This window comes from Oryctolagus cuniculus, chromosome 2 (genome assembly GCF_964237555.1).
Source record: "Oryctolagus cuniculus chromosome 2, mOryCun1.1, whole genome shotgun sequence".
Taxonomy (NCBI): Eukaryota; Metazoa; Chordata; class Mammalia; order Lagomorpha; family Leporidae; genus Oryctolagus; species Oryctolagus cuniculus.
In genome coordinates, this window is record NC_091433.1 from 128531728 (window position 1) to 128552400 (window position 20673).

General features: G+C 47.7%; 2 protein-coding genes across 11 annotated transcripts in view; one reads left to right on the forward strand and one right to left on the reverse strand.

Moving 5' to 3' along the window:
* WDR54 (WD repeat domain 54) overlaps window positions 1–18479 on the reverse strand; it is a 30627-nt gene extending 12148 nt beyond the window's left edge. The window contains exons 1-2 of the mRNA XM_070068897.1: window positions 18236–18479; window positions 13135–13229 (exon numbers count right to left, since the gene is read on the reverse strand). The gene's annotated coding sequence lies outside the window, so the exon portion shown is untranslated. The remainder of the gene's footprint in view (window positions 1–13134; window positions 13230–18235) is intronic.
* The window catches only part of DCTN1 (dynactin subunit 1), a 30480-nt gene continuing 22087 nt past the window's right edge, over window positions 12281–20673 (forward strand). For 8 of the 10 annotated variants that reach the window (XM_051837114.2, XM_051837118.2, XM_051837125.2 and 5 more), the window contains exon 1: window positions 12385–12537. In XM_051837114.2, coding sequence (XP_051693074.1) covers window positions 12454–12537 — 84 coding nt within the window. In that variant the 5' untranslated portion in view covers window positions 12385–12453. Of the gene's footprint in view, window positions 12538–20673 lie in introns of all 10 variants that reach the window. The other 2 variants (XM_051837155.2, XM_051837165.2) reach the window with 1 other exon arrangement.

Here is a 20673-nt window from a genome sequence, read left to right on the forward strand (position 1 = left end):
GTGTCCAGTCTCTTACTGGACCCCAAGGGGAGCAGTTGTCTGCAGGCCTGGAAGAAGCTAGCCCACTGGTTACAGGGAATAGTTCCACCACTACCCTCAGGAGATCCTGCTTGAGAGCCAAGGCTGCTGCCCATCAGGGACATTCTGGAGCCATCCCTCTCCCAAAGGAACAGATGTAAAGCCTGGAAGTGGGGTCTGGCTTGGTAGGGAGAACATAACCTTCATTTCTCTAGGGGAAACTGGGCTGACCCTGCTTAAGCTCACAGGGACTCAAGTCATAGGAACTGGACTTCTTTTCCCTCCCTACTCCCTCGTGCTTAGCTAACTTTAGACTCCCGGCTCTGTCCTCCTTATTCTGTTCCTGCTGCTTAAACTGTGTGCAGAAGTCCCATCCTAGGACCTCCGGTGCTGCTTCAGATCTGACTAGGAAGACAGAAGTAATGAGTGGGGGGCCAGTGGTGGTGAGTGCTCACCCACCCTGATACCTCCCACACTGTCCTGGCCTCAGCACCCAGCAGCTCCAACAGGGAGGGCAGAGAGGAGACCCAGCACCCACTATTGGCACCGTTGTCTCTTCCCTCATTCTGTTGCCCTCTGGTTACCATCAAGATCAGCCTTCTGTGATGCTGCCCTCCCACAGGCATCGGGAATATTGTGTCCTTGAGGCCGGCCCCATGTGGGACTCATCTGATTCTCACCTAACCAGAGCCAGAATGGTGTGGATAATGATCCATGCAGCCCCAGTGACTGCTTCCTGCTGGAAGAGGGATCTCAGCTCTGTGGCCTCCATCTGGGTGAAGGAGCCCGAGTCGCATCGACAGGTAAGCAGAGCTGGCATGGGTGGTGTGTGCCTCGGCTTGCTGCCTCCAACATGTTTCAGGAGTCTCCTTCTGGGCTTAGGCACTCTAAAACCCAACTCCAAAACAGGCATGCCCACGTCCCATCACCTATGCATCCCACTGGAATGCTCTTGTAATACCCCCCAAAGCCCTACCTTGTGTTCCAGCCTCATATCCCTCATGTTTGCATGCCCTATGGCCTTTCTACTGATCCCCAACATATCCCTCCAGATTGTGTTTCCCGCAAGGTAGTTCTTCCATCACCCACCACCTGTGTTCTCATCTTCTCCCAAGCCCCCAGAACACTTACCCTAAACAGTCTCAATCTCACCTTTGCTACCACTTGGGTCCTTTCTGCTCACAAATCCACTCCAAAGTAAGGAAGATGGATGCTCACCTTCTGTGCCACCTGGTGACTCACTGTCTCCCGTGATACCTGTTAGCTGCTGGCACCTACCTGCTTGCTAAAGGGTGATTTGCATCACACAGCAGGGGAACCCAGATGGAACAAGTCAGGATTAGGAGACCAAATGGTAACAGAATCAGTCAGCCTGAAAAACAAGCTGCCCATACGAGCACCCAGCCTCCCTTCCGAGCCCCCAGTTCTTGTCAAACCTGTAGTCAATCGTCACTGTCAAAGCTTCTTGGGGACAGGAGTATGAGGCCCTACAGAGAAAGCAAGCAGACCGAGTCCCTGCTCTTATAGAGTTCAAGGTCCACAGGGTTGTAGACAATACCCTGGGGCCTTGGGTCCATCTCCTTTTCTGATATAGAAGCTTTGGGCTCTTCTGGAGGGTGTGTGTTGGGGTGGGGGGTTGGTGGTGCAAGGCACACTGTCCCTGAAATTTCCCCTGAATTTTGTAATAGCCTTTTAGAAAGAAAAGCGTTTTTTAGGTCAGACAACACACATCTAAAGCACAAACTTGAAGGTGTATAAAAAAGTGCAGAGTTTTTTTTTTGTTTTGTTGTTTTTTGTTTTGTTTTGTTTTTTAAAGACTGTCTCTTACTCCTTTTGTCCATAAACAACGTACTCCTCTCCTGGGAGGCAACTACTGCTGCCAGGGTCCTGTGTATCCTTCAGTGGCCAATTAAATTAGCCCAACTAAAAAACCATCAGAGAGAAAGACAGGACTTTGCATTTGCATGTATGGATGTTTTTCCCCTTTTCCCAAATTGTAGCATATCACACCACTGCCCACACTTTGTTTACTAATATTTCTTATACTGTCTTCTCTCCTATGTCCCTTTCTCTCATGTGTTCTCCCCACTGCCACTTTTATTTTTTTTTTAAGATTTATTTTATCATCTGAAAGGCAGAGTTAGAGAGAGAGAGAGAGAGAGAGAGAGAGAGAGAGAGAGAGAGATGATGGCTTGGGCCAAGCTGAAGCCAGGAGCTAGGAGCAACTTCCAGGTCTCCTACATGGTGCAGGGGCCCAAGTACTTGGACCATCCTCTGAAGCTTTCTGAGGCACAGAAGCAGGGAGCTGAATCAGAAGCGGAGAAGCCAGAACTCCAATCGGTGACCATATGGGATGCCAACACTGCAGGTAGTGGCCTAACCTGCTATACCACAACGTCAGCCCTGTACTGCTGCTTTTAGAAGTTCACTTTTCACCACATCTCTTTCTTGTCTAAAATCCTTTGAAGGTACCTGTCCTTAGAAGATAAATCCCAAGCCCTTCTCTCCACATGTCCAAGGCCCCCTGAAGACTGAGAATCGTACCTTTTTCCCCTCCCTCAATCCACACCCAAGTCTCCAGCCAGCCAATCTTAGCTCTTGGACTCTGTTCTGTTTTATCCCTCTGTGTTTTTGCTTTTGCTCCTGTGGTTCTAACTGGAAAATTCTTTCCCACCCTCTTGGCCTAGTTAATTTTAGTTCATTTCCAAGACTCAACACAGATATCGTCTCTGATATGCTCCCTATCTGCCTTGCTCCCCAACCCCCGCCCTTCCCCTGCGCCTCCTCCAACTACCTCTCAGGTGCCCTGTACACATGTCTGTGACTTCCCTGATAGGGCCCTATGGGAATTAGTCTTTCCTATCAGGCAAGGAGCCTCTTTTCTTTATATCACTTGTCTGCAAATTTGGAGTCCGTTTTTTCTCTTTAAGAACAATTTCTTGAGGCCAGTGACTGGTGTAGCTGTTAAGTCACCACTTGGAATGCTCTCATCCCATATCAGAGTGCCTGTGTTTCAGTCTTGGTTTCATGCCTGATTCCAGCTTCTTGCTAATGGACACCCTGGGAGGCAGCTGGTGATGGCTAAAGCGCTTGAGTCCCTGACACCCACATGGGAGACCCTAACTGAGATGTAATGCCAGCATTACAGGTAGTTGCTTAATGTGCTGTTTCACAATGCCAGCCCCTAATTTAGTTTTTTTATTTTATTTTTTAATCTATTTGAAAGGCAGTGTTACAGGAGTTGGAGGGGAGGGGCTCAATGGCCAGGGCTGTGCCAAACCAAAGCCAGTAGCCAGGAGCTTCTTCTGGGTCTCCCACATGGGTGCAGGGGCCCAAGCACTTGGACTATTTTCTGTTGCTTTCCCTGGCACATTAGCAGGGAGCAAGATTGGAAGTGGAGCAGCTGGGTCTTGAATTGGTGCCCATTGGAATACCAGCATTATAGGCTTCAGCTTAACCCACTATACCACAACGCTAACCCCATAATTTAGGTTTGTTTTTTTTTTTTTTTCAAATACTTTCTTAAGTATCTGTACAACACATTTCCCTCAACTATAGAACCCCTATGTGTTCAGGACCCATGTTAATGTCTGCCACATCCTGACTGCCTAATAAACATTTGTGAGTGAGTGAGTGAATGAATGAATGAATGAATACTTGAAAGGTAGCTCTCACAGTGTTTCCAACCTCTCTTTCCCCATCTGAGCATCAGTGAGACAAAACAAATACACAAGGATCATTTAAATTAGCTCCAAAAGCAGAGCGAAAACTCCAAACACTAAAAAAGGAAAGCAGCTGATGAAAGTTCAGGCTTCGTTCACATGAAGCTCTCCTGTGCCTAGCACAGGGTGGGGGGTGGGGAGCGGGGGGCCACTGCCCAGCTCAGGAAGCCCTGGGTGGGCCATGGTCTTGGAGCAGTGAGCGAGGGAGTTAGCCCAGGACTTGGATTGAACTCTGGTCCTCTCTGCACCCATGGGCCCTGCAGAAGGCAGGGTGAGCCCTGTAGGTGAATGTGTCTTCCTTTCAGCAGCTACACTGGCAGACTGATGAAGAGCTCCTTACCGGCTAGAGGGCCTTTGACCTTCAGCCAGAGCTACAGTTGCAGCAAACTGTCCCTGACTTCATTTGCTAGGGAGCTTGCCGGCACCTCCAAGGAGCCGGTAACTGCCTCTGAAACTCCTTACCCCTCTGCCCCCATCACCACCTCCAGCGTTTCACAACTCCTCCCAACACGTCCTGGCCTTAATGTACTCCCAGCATCCCCTCCATTTATCACCCACACATCCTAAATTTTTGTCAACCCTGTCTTTGTGTCTCCTTTTCAATTGTTTCCCGCTCTCATCATTGACAACCTCCTTTCCGCCCAGTATTTTCCCATCCCAACACCATCCATCATCTTCCTCCTAAAGTTTACCCCACACTTTCCAATACCTACCCTTCCTCACTGGTTTGGGTGTCACCATTAACGAAAGCTGTGGAACACTGATGTCCCCAGGACCGCCACCAACATACTTGGTAGGACTCTTCCCTCTACTGTTAGAACCACACTTAACCCTTTCTCTCCCCACACCTGTGTCACACTCTCTAAGGTGTGGCTGTGACCTCTGTGGACGCTGGTGTTACATCCATAGAGGTCATGAAGCATTTCTTTTTTTCTTTTTAGATTTATTTATTTTATTTGAAAGACAGAGTTACAGAGATGCAGAGAGAGAGAGAGAGAGAGAGATCTTCCATCCGCTGGTTCACTCTCCAGATGGCTGCAATGGTTGGAGCTGCACTAATCCTGAACCCACATGGGAAACCTGGATTGGCTCCAGGCTCATGTCTTCAGACTGGTCCAGCTATGGCTTTTGCATCCATTTGGGGAGTGAACCAGTGGATGGAAGATCTCTCTCTCCCCATCTCTCCCTCTCTCTGTAACTCTGCCTTTTAAAAAAATAAATAAACCTGAAAAAAAAAAACAATTGTTTTTGCATATTGACTTTATATCCAGCCACCTTGACAAATTCTTCTAGATAAATTCTAGTCATTTTCATATTATTTTGATGTTTCCTATATAGTCATCCTATCATCGAAAAATGAAAGTTTTATTTCTTGCTTTCTAATATTATGCCCTATATTTTCCTGGTTTCACTGCTCTATGGCCTAAAATACAATGTTGATTAAAATTAGAGATAATTGAAAGCTTTCTATTTTTGATTTTAGATAAGCTGCTGGGATCCTATCTTTTTTAAAAAAAATTATTTATTTGAAAGGCAGAGTTACAGAGAGAGGGGGGAGAGAGAAAGAGAGAACCTTCCATTCACTGATTCACTCCCCAAATGGCAGCAATGGGGAGAAGCTGGGACAGACAGAATCCAGAGCCAGGAGTTTCATCCAGGTCTTCCACATGGACGGCAGGGACCCACATACTTTCTGCCTCACAGGGTGTGCATTAAAAGGAAGTTGGGGGGCACAGATTGTGGTATAGCAGGCAAAGCTGCTGCCTTCGACACAGTGCCGTGGCTGCTCCACTTACCATCCAGCTCCCTGATAATATGCCTGAGAAAGCAGAAGATGACCCAAGTGTTTGGGCCATGGCATCCATGTGGAGACCTGGAGGAAGTTCCTGGTTGCTGGTTTCAGCCTGGCCCAGCCCTGGCTGTTGTGGTCATTTGGGGAGTGAACCAGAGGATGGGCGATTTCTCTCTCTCTCTCTCTCTATAATTCTGTCTTTCAAATAAATAAATAAAAGCTTAAAAAATAAAAAAAAGAAGCTGTGTCAGAAGGCGAAGTGGGATTCCTTCCCAGGCACTCAGATGTGGGATGCGGTGTCCCCAGCAGCAGCTTATTCCACTGTACCACCCCTGTCCCTTGCCTTCTTTTCAAGAGTCTGTGTTTTTAACAAAATGAAAGTTTTCTCCATGATTTTACAACAGAACCTAGTGGTCTGATGGGCCCCTGTAAGAGTAGCTTTTCATGGTTGTTGTGGCTTAGTCTACATTATGGATTCTTCTTATAACCGAGTCTTCCAGATCTCCTGAGGGGACCATCCTCTGACCCTTCCTTAGAGGAATGGGGCACAGCAGGTGTGGCTCTCCTTGCTCTGTCAGTGTGTGACAACAAGTTAGGCCATGATGAAAATACATTAAGGGATGGGGCCGGCGCTGTGGAGTAGCGGGTAAAGCTGCCGCTGGCAGTACCAGCATCCCACATGGGTCCTGGCTGCTCCACTTCCGATCTAGCTCTCTGCTGTGGCCTGGGAAAGCAGTAGAGGATGGCCCAAGTCCTTGGGTCCCTGCACCCACATGGGAGACTGGGAGAAGCTCCTGGCTCCTGGCTTTGGATCAGCGCAGCCAGGCCGTTGCAGTCAATTGGGGAGTGAACCATCAGATGGAAGATCTTTCTCTCTCCCTGCCTCTTGTTCTCTCTCTGTGTAACTGTGACTTTCAAATAAATAAAAAAAATCTTAAAAAAAAAGAAAATACATTAAGGACTCTCTTGAAGGGCCACACCCTCTCCTGAAAGCCTAACAGAGCAGGGAGAGGAAGGATTGAAGCTGCCTCTGCATTGCCTGATAGGGGAGCTGCTGGCCACATGGGGCTACCAAGCATTTGAAATATGAGCAATGTGACCATGGAACTAAATCTTAAATTTTACTTAATTTTGATCATGTTAACTGTAAGTTTAAAAATGGCTATTCAATTCAGTTTTTGGAAAACTTGTACAATCTGAAACAAGTAGCACATGTGCATGTAGTTTTTCAACCATAAGTCTTATGAAATCTGAACCATATCAAGTATCCCCAACAAAAACATAGTGTCTGAATAGAGATGGTCTGCAAGTGCAAAATATGTCCTGGAGGGGCAAATGATGGCGAAGTGGTTAGGACACAAGCTGAGATGCCTGCATCCTGTATCAAAGTGCCTGGTCGAGCCCCACTCTTCCTTCCTTCCTTCCTTCCTTCCTTCCTTCCTTCCTTCCTTCCTTCCTTCCTTCCTTCCTTCCTTCCTCTCTCTCTCTCTCTCTCTTTCGTTCTCTTTCTTTCTTTAAGATATTATTTATTTATTTGAGAGGTAGAGTTACAGACAGAGAGAAGGAGAGACAGAGAGAAGTCTTCCATCTGCTGGTTCACTCCCCAGATGGCCACAACAGCCAGAGCTGGGCTGATCCAAAGCCAGGAGCCAGGAGCTTCCTCCAGGTCTCCCATGAGGGTGCAGGGGCCCAAGGACTTGGACCATCCTCCACTGCTTTCCCAGGTCATAGCAGAGAGCATAGAAGAGGAGCATCTGGGACACGAACCGGCACCCATATGGGATGCCGGTACTGCAGGCAGAGGCTCAGCCCATCACGCCACAGTGCCGGCCCCCCAGCTCCACTTTCAATTTCAGCTCCCTGCACATGCACACCCTGAGAGGCAGCAGGTGGTGATTCAAGTACTTGGGTTCCTGCCACCCACATGGGGGACACACATTGAATTCTAGGCTCCAAGATTCTGCCTGGCCCACCCCTGACTCTCTCCAGCTGTCTTTGTCTCTCTGCCTTTCAAATAAAATGAAAATATAATAAATAAATTTTTTTTTAAAACAAAATACACTCTGGATTTCAAATACTTAGTTAAGTCTTTGGACCTGTTGCATAACAGGTTAAGCCACCACCTACAATGCTGGCAGGCCATATGGCCACTGGTTGGAGTCCCAGCTGCTCCACTTCTAGTCCAGCTCCCTGCTAATGTGCCTGGGAAAGCAGCAGAGGATGGCCCAAGTCCTAAGGTTCCCTGCCACCAACGTGGGAGACTCGGATGAAGCTCCTGGTTCCTGGTTTTGGCCTGGCCCAGCCCTGCCATTGTGGCCATTTGGGTAGTGAACCAGCAAAGATAAGATCTTTCCCTCTCTGTTTTTTCCTCTCTCTGTGATACTCTGCCTTTCAAACAAATGAATCTCTAAAAAATTCAAATTCATAGAGACAGAAAGTAGAATGGTGATTACTAGGATGTAGGGGGAAGGGAGAATGGAAAGTTATTGTTTATTGGGTACAGATTTTTAGTATAGCTGGCGCTGTGGTGCAGTATGTTCGTTCGTGTCCTGGCTGTTCCATTTCCTATCCAGCCCCCTGTTGATGGCCTGGGAAGGCAGTGGAAGATGGACAGGTGCTTGGTCCCTGGACCCACATTAAAGACCTGGAAGAAGCTCCTGGTCAAATTGGCCCAACTCCAGCTGTTGCAGCCATTTGGGAGTGAACCAGCAGACAGAAGACCTTTCTCTCTCTCTGCCTCTCCCACTCTCTCTGTAACTCTGCCTCCCAAATAAATAAGTAAATCTTTTAAAAAATTCTAAAAATGGATAGTGGCAATGGTTGCACAACAGTGTGAATGTACTTCATACCCCTGACTGTACACTTAGAAGTAATTGAAGTGGTAATTTTTTTTTTAATTTTTAATTTTTTATTTTTGACAGGCAGAGTGGACAGTGAGAGAGAGACAGAGAGAAAGGTCTTCCTTTTTTGCCGTTGGTTCACCCTCCAATGGCCGCTGCGGCTGGTGCGCTGCGGCCGGCGCACCGCGCTGATCCGAAGCCAGAAGCCAGGTGCTTTTCCTGGTCTCCCATGCAGGTGCAGGGCCCAAGCACTTGGGCCATCCTCCACTGCACTCCCTGGCCACAGCAGAGAGCTGGCCTGGAAGAAGGGCAACCGGGACAGAATCCAGCGCCCCGACCAGGACTAGAACCCAGTGTGCCGGCGCCGCAGGCGGAGGATTAGCCTAGTGAGCCGCCACGCCGGCCTGAAGTGGTAAATTTTAAGTGTTTTATCACAATAACAGATATGTGTGTAAGTGCCTTTTAAGATCTTTAAAGCTATTTTAATGCCATTTCTCTTTGATAAAAAAGAGAATAGAAGCTGTTGCTACTAAAGTTATAGATGCATTTGTTATTTGAGCCAGTTGCATCCTACAGCTATGATGGCTCTCTTATGGAAAATCCCGTGTACACAGCGATTCACTGCAACATTGTACCATCAAGAGGGGAAAGAAAATAAGTAGAAACTGGTTAATAAATCGCCTGTACCTGTGCAGTAGACTACTGTACAACTGGAATAATGAATGAAGACCATCTCTAATGCACTGAGTTAGAAAGATCTTCAAGGGGCTGGCGCTGTGGCACAGCGGGTTAACGTCCTGGCCTGAAGCGCCGGCATCCCATATGGGCTCTGGTTCTAGTCCCGGCTGCTCCTCTTCTGATCCAGCTCTCTGCTATGGCCTGGGAAAGCAGTAGAAGATGGCCCAAGGCCTTGGGCCCCTGCACCCACGTGGGAGACCCGGAAGAAGCTCCTGGCTCCGGCCATTGCTGCCATCTGGAGAGTGAACCAGTAGATGAAGACCTCTCTCTTTGTCTCTATCTCTCTCTGTAACTCTTTCTTTCAAATAAATAAAATAAATCTTAAAAAAAAGAAAGATCTTCAAGATACCTTAAGTGAGGAAAGCAAAGTGCAAGTATACATAGTATGCTATCTTTTGCATAAGAAAGCGGAGGAGTAAGTTTATGGATTCATATGCACCTGTGTTTGCTTAGACACTGAGAAAATAAATATGAAACTAATAACAAGGGGTACCTGTAGCAGGTGAAGAGCATGGAATGGAGGGAACAAGGGTTTAGGAGGCTTCTTAGTGCATACTATTTTGTGTTCTTTTGATTGAAAAATTATTTATTTTTATTTTACCAGAGAGAGAGAGAGAGAGAGAGAGAGAGAGAGAGAGATGTCTTCCATTTGCTAGTTAACTCCCCAAATGCCTGCAACAGCCAGGGATGGGTGAAACCAAAGCCAGGTGCCAGGAACTCCATTCAGGTCTCCCACATGGGTGGCAGTGACCCAACTACTTGGCATCATCTGCTGCCTTCCAGGGTGCACATTAGCAGAAAGCTGGAATGGAAGCAGAGAAGCTGGGACTCAACCCAGGCACTCTGTAGGGGACCCCAGGGTCCCAGTCAGTGTCTTAACTGCTGCACCAAAGGCCAACCTCTCTTTTGAGTTCTTAAAAAAATTGTTATTTATTTATTTATTTATTAAACATTTATTTATTTATTTATTTGAAAGGCAGAGGTACAGAGAGGTAGAGGCAGAGAGAGACAGGTCTTCCTTCCACTGGTTCACTCCCCAAATGGCAGCAACGGCCAGAGCAAGGCCAATCCGAAGCCAGGAGCTGGGAGCTTCTTTCAGGTCTCCCACGCAGGTGCAGGGGCCCAAGCACTTGGGCCATCTTCCACTGGTTTCCCAGGCCATGGCAGAGAGCTGTATTGGAAGAGAAGCAGCCGGACACAAACTGGTGCCTATATAGGATGCTGGCACCGATGGCAGTGGCTTTACCTCCTACACCACAAGCGCTGGTCCCCAAATTTTTATTTATTTGAAAGTCTGAGTTACAGAGAGAGGGAGAGAGGGAGAGTGGGAGAGAGAAAGAGAGAAAGAAAGAAAGAGAGAGAGAGAGAGAGAGAGAGAGAGAGAATTTTCCATCTGCTAGTTCATTTCCCAAGTGACTCCAACAGCAAGGGCTGGACCAGGCCAAAGCCAGGAGCCAGGAGCTTCTTCCAGGTCTCCCATGTGGGTGCAGGGGCCCAAGTGCTTGGGCCATCTTCTGATGCTTTCTCAGGCACGTTAGCAGGGCTGGATCTGAAATGGAGCAGGTGGGACTCCAACTGGTGCCCATGTAGGACACCATGCTGCAGACAGCAGCTTAAACTGCTGCACCACAACTCCAGCCCCATTGATTTTTGAGCCATGCAAATACATATTCTGAATACCATTAGAAATATTTAGAAGATAAAATGGGGAAAAGACAGAAATAATGGAGAGGGTGCCCAATTCATCCCTCCTACCTCTTAACCCCCTCATCCTCCCATCAATTTAATGGATTTTTTCAGATTGTTTTCAATTTGAGATTAACTGAGGTAAACATTAGAAGCATTGTATGGTTGTATTTCAGGCTGTTTACATGGATTCACTCAATGTTCCTGATAACCCAGTGAGACAGATATTGTCATTAACATTGTCATTTTACAACCGAAGAACAGAGGCACAGAGAGGTTTAAGTAACCAGCTCCAAGTCTCACACAGCTAGTAAGTTGCAGTGAAGAATTTGAAACTATGCTTATAAAATTCTGCCTCTCTCAACATCCTTGTGCAAATATCTTGGTACACATGATCTGTTTTTTTTTTTTTTTAATTTATTTATTTGAAAGAGTTACAGAGAGAGAGGTAGAACAGAGAGAGAAAGAGGTCTTCCATCTGCTGGTTCACTCCCCAAATGGCCGAAACAGCCAGAGCTGAGCAAATCCGAAGCCAGCAGCTTCTTCTGGGTATCTCATGTGAATGGCAGGGGCCCAGACACTTTGGCCATCTTCTGTTGCTTTTCCAAGGCACGTTAGCAAGGAGCTGGATCAGAAGTGGAGCAGCTGGGACTCAAACTGGCGCCCACATGGATGCCAGTACTGTAGGCTGGGGCTTTAATCCGCTTCGCCGCCGGCCCCACGTGATCCGTTTTTTAAGGCTTCATTTTTGGAAGAAGGTACATTGGGTCAAGAAGTTTATTGTTCAATGTTTCTTTTAATATAAAAAAGCCAAAATGGCATTATATAAATTTGTGTTATTTTTTTTTTTTTTTTTTTTTTTTTTTTTTTTTTTTTTGACAGGCAGAGTGGACAGTGAGAGAGAGAGACAGAGAGAGAAAGGTCTTCCTTTGCCGTTGGTTCACCCTCCAATGGCCGCCGCTGCAGCCGGCGCACCGCGCTGATCCGATGGCAGGAGCCAGGATCCAGGTGCTTTTCCTGGTCTCCCATGGGGTGCAGGGCCCAAGCACCTGGGCCATCCTCCACTGCACTCCCTGGCCATAGCAGAGAGCTGGCCTGGAAGAGGGGCAACCGGGACAGAATCCGGCGCCCCGACCGGGACTAGAACCCGGTGTGCCGGCGCCGCAAGGTGGAGGATTAGCCTATTGAGCCACGGCGCCGGCCAATTTGTGTTATTTTACATCTTCATTACAAGCATATTAGAATGTATCTGCACATGATGTATAACACTGAGTAGCATCAAAATTTATTTTTTTCCCAAGCTAACCGACAAGATATGATTTATCACTCCTGTTTTAATTAGCACTCAGAAGCTTGCACTTCCAGCTCCTCTGCGCTGTCTCCTCTGCTCCGACAGAGGGCGTTCGCCACGACGATCCTCTCCTTTATGCGCCTAAATAGGCCTCCCAGGCACAATACGCATGCGCACATCACGCCCCAGGTGTCCAGTTTTGTGCCTGATCGATGTGATCGCGACAGTGCTCGGTGCGGAGTTGTCAGTCCGGTTGGGACTGCAGTAAAGAGTACCGTGCACCCCGGACCCAGAGTGCCTCTGGGCCCGAGGGGTGGGGGGCTCTGGGGAGGTACTGGAGGGGTCAGGCGGCGCGTCGGGCAGCCCATGAGGGCGGGGCGCGCCCCGCAGGGTCTTGGGCGTCGGTCGCCGGTGTGGCCCGAGCCGGGCGCGGAGCCCCTGACAGGACAGGTACGGAGGCGGCGACCCTGCCAACCGTCTGCTCCGCCGCCCCCAAGTGTTTACGAGGTTGCGGGCGGTGGGCCGGGAGCTCGTCACTGGCTTAGGGCGCAGCATGGCGCTCGATGTGCGGGGCGGGGGCTGACGGGGCTGGGCCGCGGAAGGGGTGGGCGTTCGCCCCGGTCTGGGGGGGCTCCCCCCGAGTGTTTGAGCCCAGCCTCCCCCCACCCACTTGAGCTCTTCCACCTGACACTGTTCTGCCGGAGTCAGAGTGACTGCGCCTCCGCGTCCCTCCAGAACTGCAACCCCCCCCCCCCCTTTGCTGGGAGCGTCCGCTGCACCCCTGAACCCGCTCAGAGCCGCAGGCTCTGTGTGGGCGCTTGTGGAGAAACGTGTCACACGAAAAGCAATCCCAGAGGACTGATTTAAGCTGGGGATCTGGATGAGTGCTTGGGGTGTGAGTCCTTCCCGTCCTGGGTCCGCCCGAGCTGGGAAGGGGACCCTGGAGCAGCGGTGCTGCGCATCCCGGGTCTTGAGGCGCGGCCGCCGCCGGCTCGCAAGGACAGGGAGCTCTGCCCGTTGTCAGGGGGCCGCGACTTAGCAACTTACCCTCATTGACTGCGCGGAGCAAGCCCGCGGTGCCGGTACCGACAGTGACAGGAACCGTGCGACACTCTTGACCGTGTGTTGCTGTGCAGCCTGAGCTGTGGGATGTCAGAAGAGATGCTGAGCTTTATTTTTGAGAGAGACATTTTGCACTCAAATATGCTTGGAAAATTTGTGGTTAAAGTTTTCTGCCCTGCAGAGTATTTCAGAGCCTTCACTATGCTAATGGTGCTTACCATAAATCAACTGAGAGCAGGCATGGGGAGTTTTCCAAATCTTCCTGTTAACACTGCCCTTCCGGGCTTGTGCCTCTGTTTAACATCTGGAGCAGTTTGAGAAGCACGGTTCCAGAATTAGAAACTCGAGGTTTGGAAGGGACAGTGAGGGTCAGTGCTTTTCGAATTTTAACGGTGCATATGTTGAGTAGGGTCCTGTTAAAAGACAGGTGTCGACTCCGCAGCTCTGACAAGTTCTCAGGTGATGCTAATGCTGCTGGCCCCATGGACCGCACTCGTCGTAGCACGGGTGTAGACCACTGGGTCGAAAGAGAGGGTGTTCTCCCTCTTCTCCAGAACAAACTGCTTGCAGCCCCCGGTGAGTCCCTTCACCTGTCTAGTGAGAGTCAGGACTAGACAAGATCCACGGTGCTGGGAGTCTAGTCCAGCTATGCTTGTGATGGCTCAGTTCCATTTACAAAATATTCTTGTCACCTTGGTAAATTTTGCAGTTTGTCTTGAACATTTCCAGTAATGTGGAATTAACCATATATTCAGCATGTTGTTTTATTCTTGGGATAGCTCAATAAGGAAGGTCTTTATGTTGCTGAAATACATCTCTGTCCCTTCCCTCCTGTTGGTCCTAGGTTATCTCTTAGAATGAAATAAGAAGACAAGAAGTGTAATCCCTCTTTAAAAACTCGACTCTTACTGTATCCGATGGCAGCTGTTCTTACCACACTCTCCAAAATCATGTTTAGGAAATTTCTTTTTTTTAAATTTGTCTTTGTTCTGCACGAAATGTGCTAGAGCTTTAGCTGGACTTTGAAGGCTTGGGGAAGGCATCCTAAGCTGACAGTAGTGCAGAGCTGAGACTACCTGTGTCAGATCCAGGCTGGTTAGATTACAGCAAGAAGTGAGATGCCAGTAAAAGATGTTAGGCAGATGAGTGTATGAACAGCAGTATTTTAGAGGGTATGCTTACCTTTAGAGGATATATTTGCAGTGTACAAGGTGCTTGGAAGTAGGAAAGGGGACAAACTCAGCTTCATATGTCAGTAATAGAGGACTTAGGTTGGTGACAACAGTAATGCCTTGTATTTATATCCAACTTTGCAGATTACAGAACTTTGCACAGGTGTGATCTCATTTGATTTAATGACCCTGTGAGGTAGACAGAGTAGCTGTTACCATATTTTAAAGATGAAGCACCGAAGAGAGTGAAGATGTGCCTTAATTTTCAAAACTATTAAAAGGCAGACCAAAGTGATGACCAAAGTGATGACGGTGACAATGGAGGAGAAAGGAAGGCTGCAAGAGGCAGCACTGAAAAGACTTGATAAATTGGGCCTGACTGGGTGTTGCAGTACGAAGGAGATGTGGTTAAGGAGGAGGCAGAATAGTTGGGAGGATCATAGTACCATTGACAAATACGACTCTAGGTTTTGCTGTATCAATGCTAGTGGCTGCCTGGAGTCACAAGTTGGGAGGGATTGGAGTAGATGATTGCCAGGTTACTTGGCTTGTCTTCAGCAACTAGGTAGTGCTGGGGGCACTTGAGATATCTCACCAAAGGATGTGGGAGCTGGGTCATCAGCATCCCCTGAAGAGAGAAGAGCTGAGAGACTGCCTGATTCAAGTCTATGCTAAGGTCCTTGCCATCTTGAAGAATTTGACTCTGGCTTTCTGTCACTCTTGAAATTCAGGCTGGTACCAGCTGATGGACAGACCTCCCCAGCCTCCCTCACATCTCCTAAGGGCTTCACTGCAGCAGAGCGTGGGCCCTTGCTGCTCCCAAAGCCTCACTGATGTGGGTTCCCAGAAGATCTGTGCTTCAGCTAGAGCCTGCTCTGTGGTTCTGTCACCCTGGAAACATGAGCTTGAGAATTATTGTCACTGTCAAATTTCACAGGACCTGGCACTCTTTCTGTACTTTTTAGTTTCTTAGGTTCCGATCTGGAAAGACAAGAGCCACATCTACTGGCGTGTGTGTGTTCAGGTGCACCATGACTGTGAATTTTCCCCCTGATGGTGGTCTTAAGGGTGGAGCTATTCTCTGGGAAAGCTGTCCTTAGAGCCTGGTGTTGGTGCAGGCTTCTATTCAGCATTGAGTGCCTTCTCTGTACAGAGCACTGTGTTAGATACTGAAATGAGTAGATTTCTTTGTCTTAGAGTAATTCATGCTAAGGGTGAGGGAGAAAATATTTTAACTAAAATGTGGTATTGTGATGGAGATAACATCCAAAGTGCTGTGTGAGGGCCCAGGAGGGAATGATCAGCCCTCCATAGAGAAGTCAGGAGAATCTTCATGGGGAAAGTGATGCCTGAGCTGAGCCTTGAAGGGTGAGGAGGGAGAAGAATGCTGCTGGTAACTTTTGCAACATCTGCAGAGGCATTAGGAGAAATAGATCCAAGTGGCTAGAATATAAGAGAACTTCGGGGTCAGAGGAGAGCTTATTGATGAGACTGGATTGGTAATGAGGCCAGGATTTCTATTTTTAAGATTTATTTATTTATTTGGAGGGCAGGGTTACAGAGGGGGGGGGGAGGGAGGAGAAGAGAGAGAGAGAGAGAGAGAGAGAGAGAGACTGAGAGACTGACTTTCCATCCATTGGTTCACTCCCCAAATGGCCACAACAACCAGGGCCAGGCTGAAGCCAGGAGCTAGGAGCTTCATCTGAGTCTCCCATATGGGTGTGGGGGCCCAAGCACTCAGGCCGTTCTCTGCTGCTTTCCTAGGCACATTAGCAGGGAGCTGGATTGAAAGTGGAGCAGACAGGACCTGAAACGGCACCCATATGGGATGCCAGGGTCCCAGGTAGAGGCTTAACCCACTATGCCACAACGCCAGGATTTTAATAGCCCATAATGAAGTGCTAAGAAGATTCAGTTTTGTGGGCAGGGAAGCCACTGGAGGTTTCTAGGAAGGTGGCATTGATTGCGCTTTGGGAAGCTGGTTATAGAACTAGTCTGAAAGGGGAGAACTTACCTGGATCAGGGACATCGGGAGATTCTTAGAATAACATAGGCATGGTTTAGGGCTCAACCAAGGATTAGGACAATGGAGATGGAGGGAGGGGTGGGCCAAGTTCGAGATAGACAGCAGAGACAGAGTTAACCTGATGCAATCTAACTGGTTGAAAACAAGAAAGGAGTTGTTGAGGGTGATTCATTTTCTATTTTGAGAAGATAGTGGTGCCAGTAGCAAAGGAAGAACAAAGAACGTTTTTTACTGGGAAGATACTGAGTGTGTTTTGGGACATGGTATACTACTTGAGGGATCTCTGGCACTTAGACAGGTAGAGATGTGGGTCTGAGGTTCAGAAGTGAATTTCTTCTACGGGTGGTAAGTTGCCATTGAAGTTGTGAATGGATGTACTCTCCCAGCCATGCTTATAGAAAGCTAGATGTGGCCCAGGAGATGTAAAAGAATGGTGCACAAGGTCAGCGAGAGCGTTACCTGGGAAGCTGGGGAAGGAGAACGCTGCCAGGAGGAGGATCAGCAGTTTCACTTGCTATAGGGAGGTCGAGTAGGAGGAAGTTGGAAAAGGCACCTTGGAGTTCGGGAGTTAGGAGCTTGTGTTCACCAGGGCTGCAGTGGGTGCTGGGGATGGAGTGGGGTTGCAATGATTTGAAGAGTATATGGGGACTGAGGACAGGGAGAGTGTATTCTGAGTGGTTGCGCAGAGAAGGAAGCACAGGGACTGTGACAACTTGCAGAAGAATAGCAAGGTCTAGAGATGGATGAGAGCCATCAGAAATGGTACAGTTGACAGCCCAAGAGAAAAGGTGGTTGCTAATTCAGATCCTCAGAGGAGGGTGGCAGTGGTGGCCCTGAAGAGGAGGGGACACTATTTTCTTTGAAAAGGAACAATGGAAGGAGAAAGGAAGGAATTTAGGAAGAAAGAGGCAATGATGGAATTTGCAAAGGAATTTTTACTTCATAGGCTGGTTTTCTATCTTGGCAAGGTCATCTGCTGAGGGATGGGGCTTGATCAGAAATAAGGCCTTGAGAGTGGTAAAGGAAACGTGAAACAGCTGTTCAGAGGAAGGGGAAAGAACAGAATCGAGAGAAACTTCAAGAATCTTGAGGATTCTCTGAACTGAAATCCTGCACTACAGGCTTGTCCTTCGTCTTCCTCATGGTAATAATGGCTGACATTTATTGAGTGCTTCATACCAGGCACTCTCTTAAATGCTTTTCAGGCATTATCATGTGATTTTTACAACAGCCTTATTGGAAAGGTATTGCTATTATTCCTATTTTACAGAAGGGGAAATTGAGGCAGGGAGGATTGGTTAGGCTTAGTAATATTTATGTCTAGTGAATCTCTTGCCTTTGTAGAAATGGGATTCCTTTTCCTGAGTATCAGAGAAGGCAGAAATTTAAGTCCAACTCCCGGTTTCTGGACCATGAGGGGCTAGAATCGGGGGCTGCTAGCGAGGGAGTCCTAGCATACTAGTAAGTGAGCTGGTGGTGGCACAGGTGGGCAGGGCACTGGGGTCAGTTTTGCTGCCAGCTTTTTTCAACTACATAGGGAAACTCTGAAACCCTTGAGTGATTGTCCAGCATCCTGAAAAGAAAGACAAGTGACTGATAGCAAGTTGTCAGATTTTGCAGCCTGAGACCATGTCACCTGAGACAGTGAACAAAAAAAGAGCTCTTGTCCCCATCCCCATTGCCCAGAAAAGAATTTTTCCTACCATTCAGTTATGAAACTAGGCATGCCTATAACCTTATGTAATAATGAGGTTACTAATGATGATGAACTCACCTGTGTGTTTTCTGAGTTGGTGTGATAGAGAGGATTGCCAGGTAAGGTACACACCTGTCTTGAGTGAAAGGGGAGAATGGTGGAATGGCGTGGATGGAAGGGAAACAGACTTACCTTTTCCTGCTGCAGTCACTGGAGCATCATCTCTGTGTCCTTCCTCTTGAGGTTGCCATGGATACGCCTTTGCGTGGTAGCTTGAAGAGACTGATTTCCATTCTGATCAGATGATGTCGTGAGTTTAAAGAGAAAGGACAGAATGATCTACTTCTGGGGAGTGGCCGGTGAGCTGCCCAAAAGGCAGAGCCCAGCACAGCCGAGGTGGCTGTGGCTTTGTTGGCTGCTTTGGTTTTTGCTGAAGTTGTGAAATGGTGCATCTCTCTCTTTAGAGCGCAGGCTCAGGATTCCCTTTCTGCAGGGTCCTAGTGCCAGGAACTTGCTGGTTGATTCAGAGGGAGGAACCAGGAGGAAATTGAAACAGCTGAGTTGGACCCCAGCTACCACTGGGAGGATTGCAGTTCTTAAGTACAGGGCTGAGTGCCTCTAAGGGAGGTGTATTGTGTAGTTTTCCTTCCTGACTTTTGGAGATGTAGGCCCATAGAGGTGGGCCTGTGCATCCCTGAGTATTTCTTGGGGAGTCTAGCACTTTGGGGGAAGAGGCTGGAGTTATATTTGGATTGGGAGTGGGCTGTAGACATTTCTGGGGATCACGGGGAGCTGGAGCACTAAAGGAGGTCCATTTAGGATCCAAGCCTATCTGTATGAGATCTGTAAGGCAGATAGAGGAGTAGGACCTAGTAGCCTAAAGCTTGTGGGTGTCATCTTGCTAGTTTCCTGTGGGTGTCTGGAATCCAGTTTTCCAGGCTTCTAGTCCCCTCACCTCCATTCTCCAATCAGTCAGCAGACCCTTCTTCTTGATTCCTCAGGGACTTACATCCACCTTCCTTCTTTCTAATGCTGTCAGAAATGTGCAATTTTGCCGTACTGTCAGACTGCCTGGGTTTCAAATTAGCCCAGCTAGGAGTGGGATCAGGGAAAGCAGACAGTTGACTTAGCCCAGGGTCCGAGTTTGGTGATGTGAGACAAGAGGTGATCAAGGCATTGGGGATCCCTGGATGCCAGGAGAAGCAAGGCAGGAAGGGAAGAGAGGCTTTTCCTCCTCATTTCTTCCTCTTTAATTCTCACAGATCTGCTTCTTTTCCTGTCATTTTCTGAGATTTCCCCCAAGACTGTTAGCAACCTTGTCATCCACAGAGATTTTTTTCCCTCCCCTCTTCCCATTTTCCTAGATATTTTAGCAGTATTTAATACCACTGGGGAGAAAAATGGATTAGAAATCCAGACTGTCTGTCTTGTCTCTGGCAATGTAATTCAGGATTGCCCTGTAGGGTATGGGCTAGGAGCCAGTAATAGTGTGGGAAAAGTACCTGCCTGTACAGCTAGCCAGGTATGTACCCCTGCCATTTTTTGGTTCTAAGACTGGGGCAAGCCTTTCTACTACTGAGATTCAGTTCTCGCATTCATAGGATAGAGATAATACAATCTGTTTTGGTAGTATCACAGGTTCATTTTTGAAGGAGATAGTAAAACACACATTAGTGTTTACAGTTACATTTGCTCACCTCCTACCCCACCCCAACCCAAAAGCCCTGAGAACAGGACTGACTTTCTCTCTCCTGGATGCTTAGTTTTCCCTCCCATTTTCTGAATTCTGCTCATGTTTTCAATTATTATTCATATCTTGCTCATACTGCTTATTCATTTAGCTGTTCATACATTCATCCATTCTTCCATTTATTCTTGTAACATTTGAGTTCCTAGTATGTGCAAGTCGTCATTGATGTACCCTCACAATAATAATGAAGACGTGAGCTACAGTTTGTTTAGTGCATATTTGTGAGATAGCATTATTTCCTTCTTTTTGAAGATGAGGTAACTGGAACTCAGAAAGTTAAATATCTTGCAGGGTGTCATACAGGTGATGAAATAGGAGGACCAGGGTTGCCTCTTTCTTTCATCTGATCTTTCTAGGGACTTTTTTTTTTTTTTTTTTTTTTTTTTTTTTTTTTTTTTTGGTGCTGTGTCTGAATTGGCCCTTTCTTTTCTTTTCTCTCTCATGGCTTTGGCTCAGACCCTCCTCCCCGCCATGGTGATTACTGCAGCAGCCTCCTTGCTGTAATCCCTCTCTTTGCCAAGTTGTTCCTGCCTCTGCTGCATCCTGCACGTGCCACCAGTTTGATCTTCCTAAAAGAGTTTCACTATGCCAGTCTACTGCTCAGGACGGAGAGCAGCTTCCTGTGGTTACTGGATCGAGTCCATCTGCTTCTGCCTGATGTTAAACTCCATGCCTATTCATACTTACCTTGTAGCACATCTCAATGTGTTTATTTATTCAACAAGTATTCGACTCCAAGAGCTCTGGACTCTGAAAGGCTTATAGTTTGATAGAACTCATCCTGAATTCCTCACTGAAGCTAAGCTAGTCCTTTGTAATATTCCCTAGTCAAGCAAAATTATTTTTTTTTAAGATTTTATTTATTTACTTAAGAGATAGA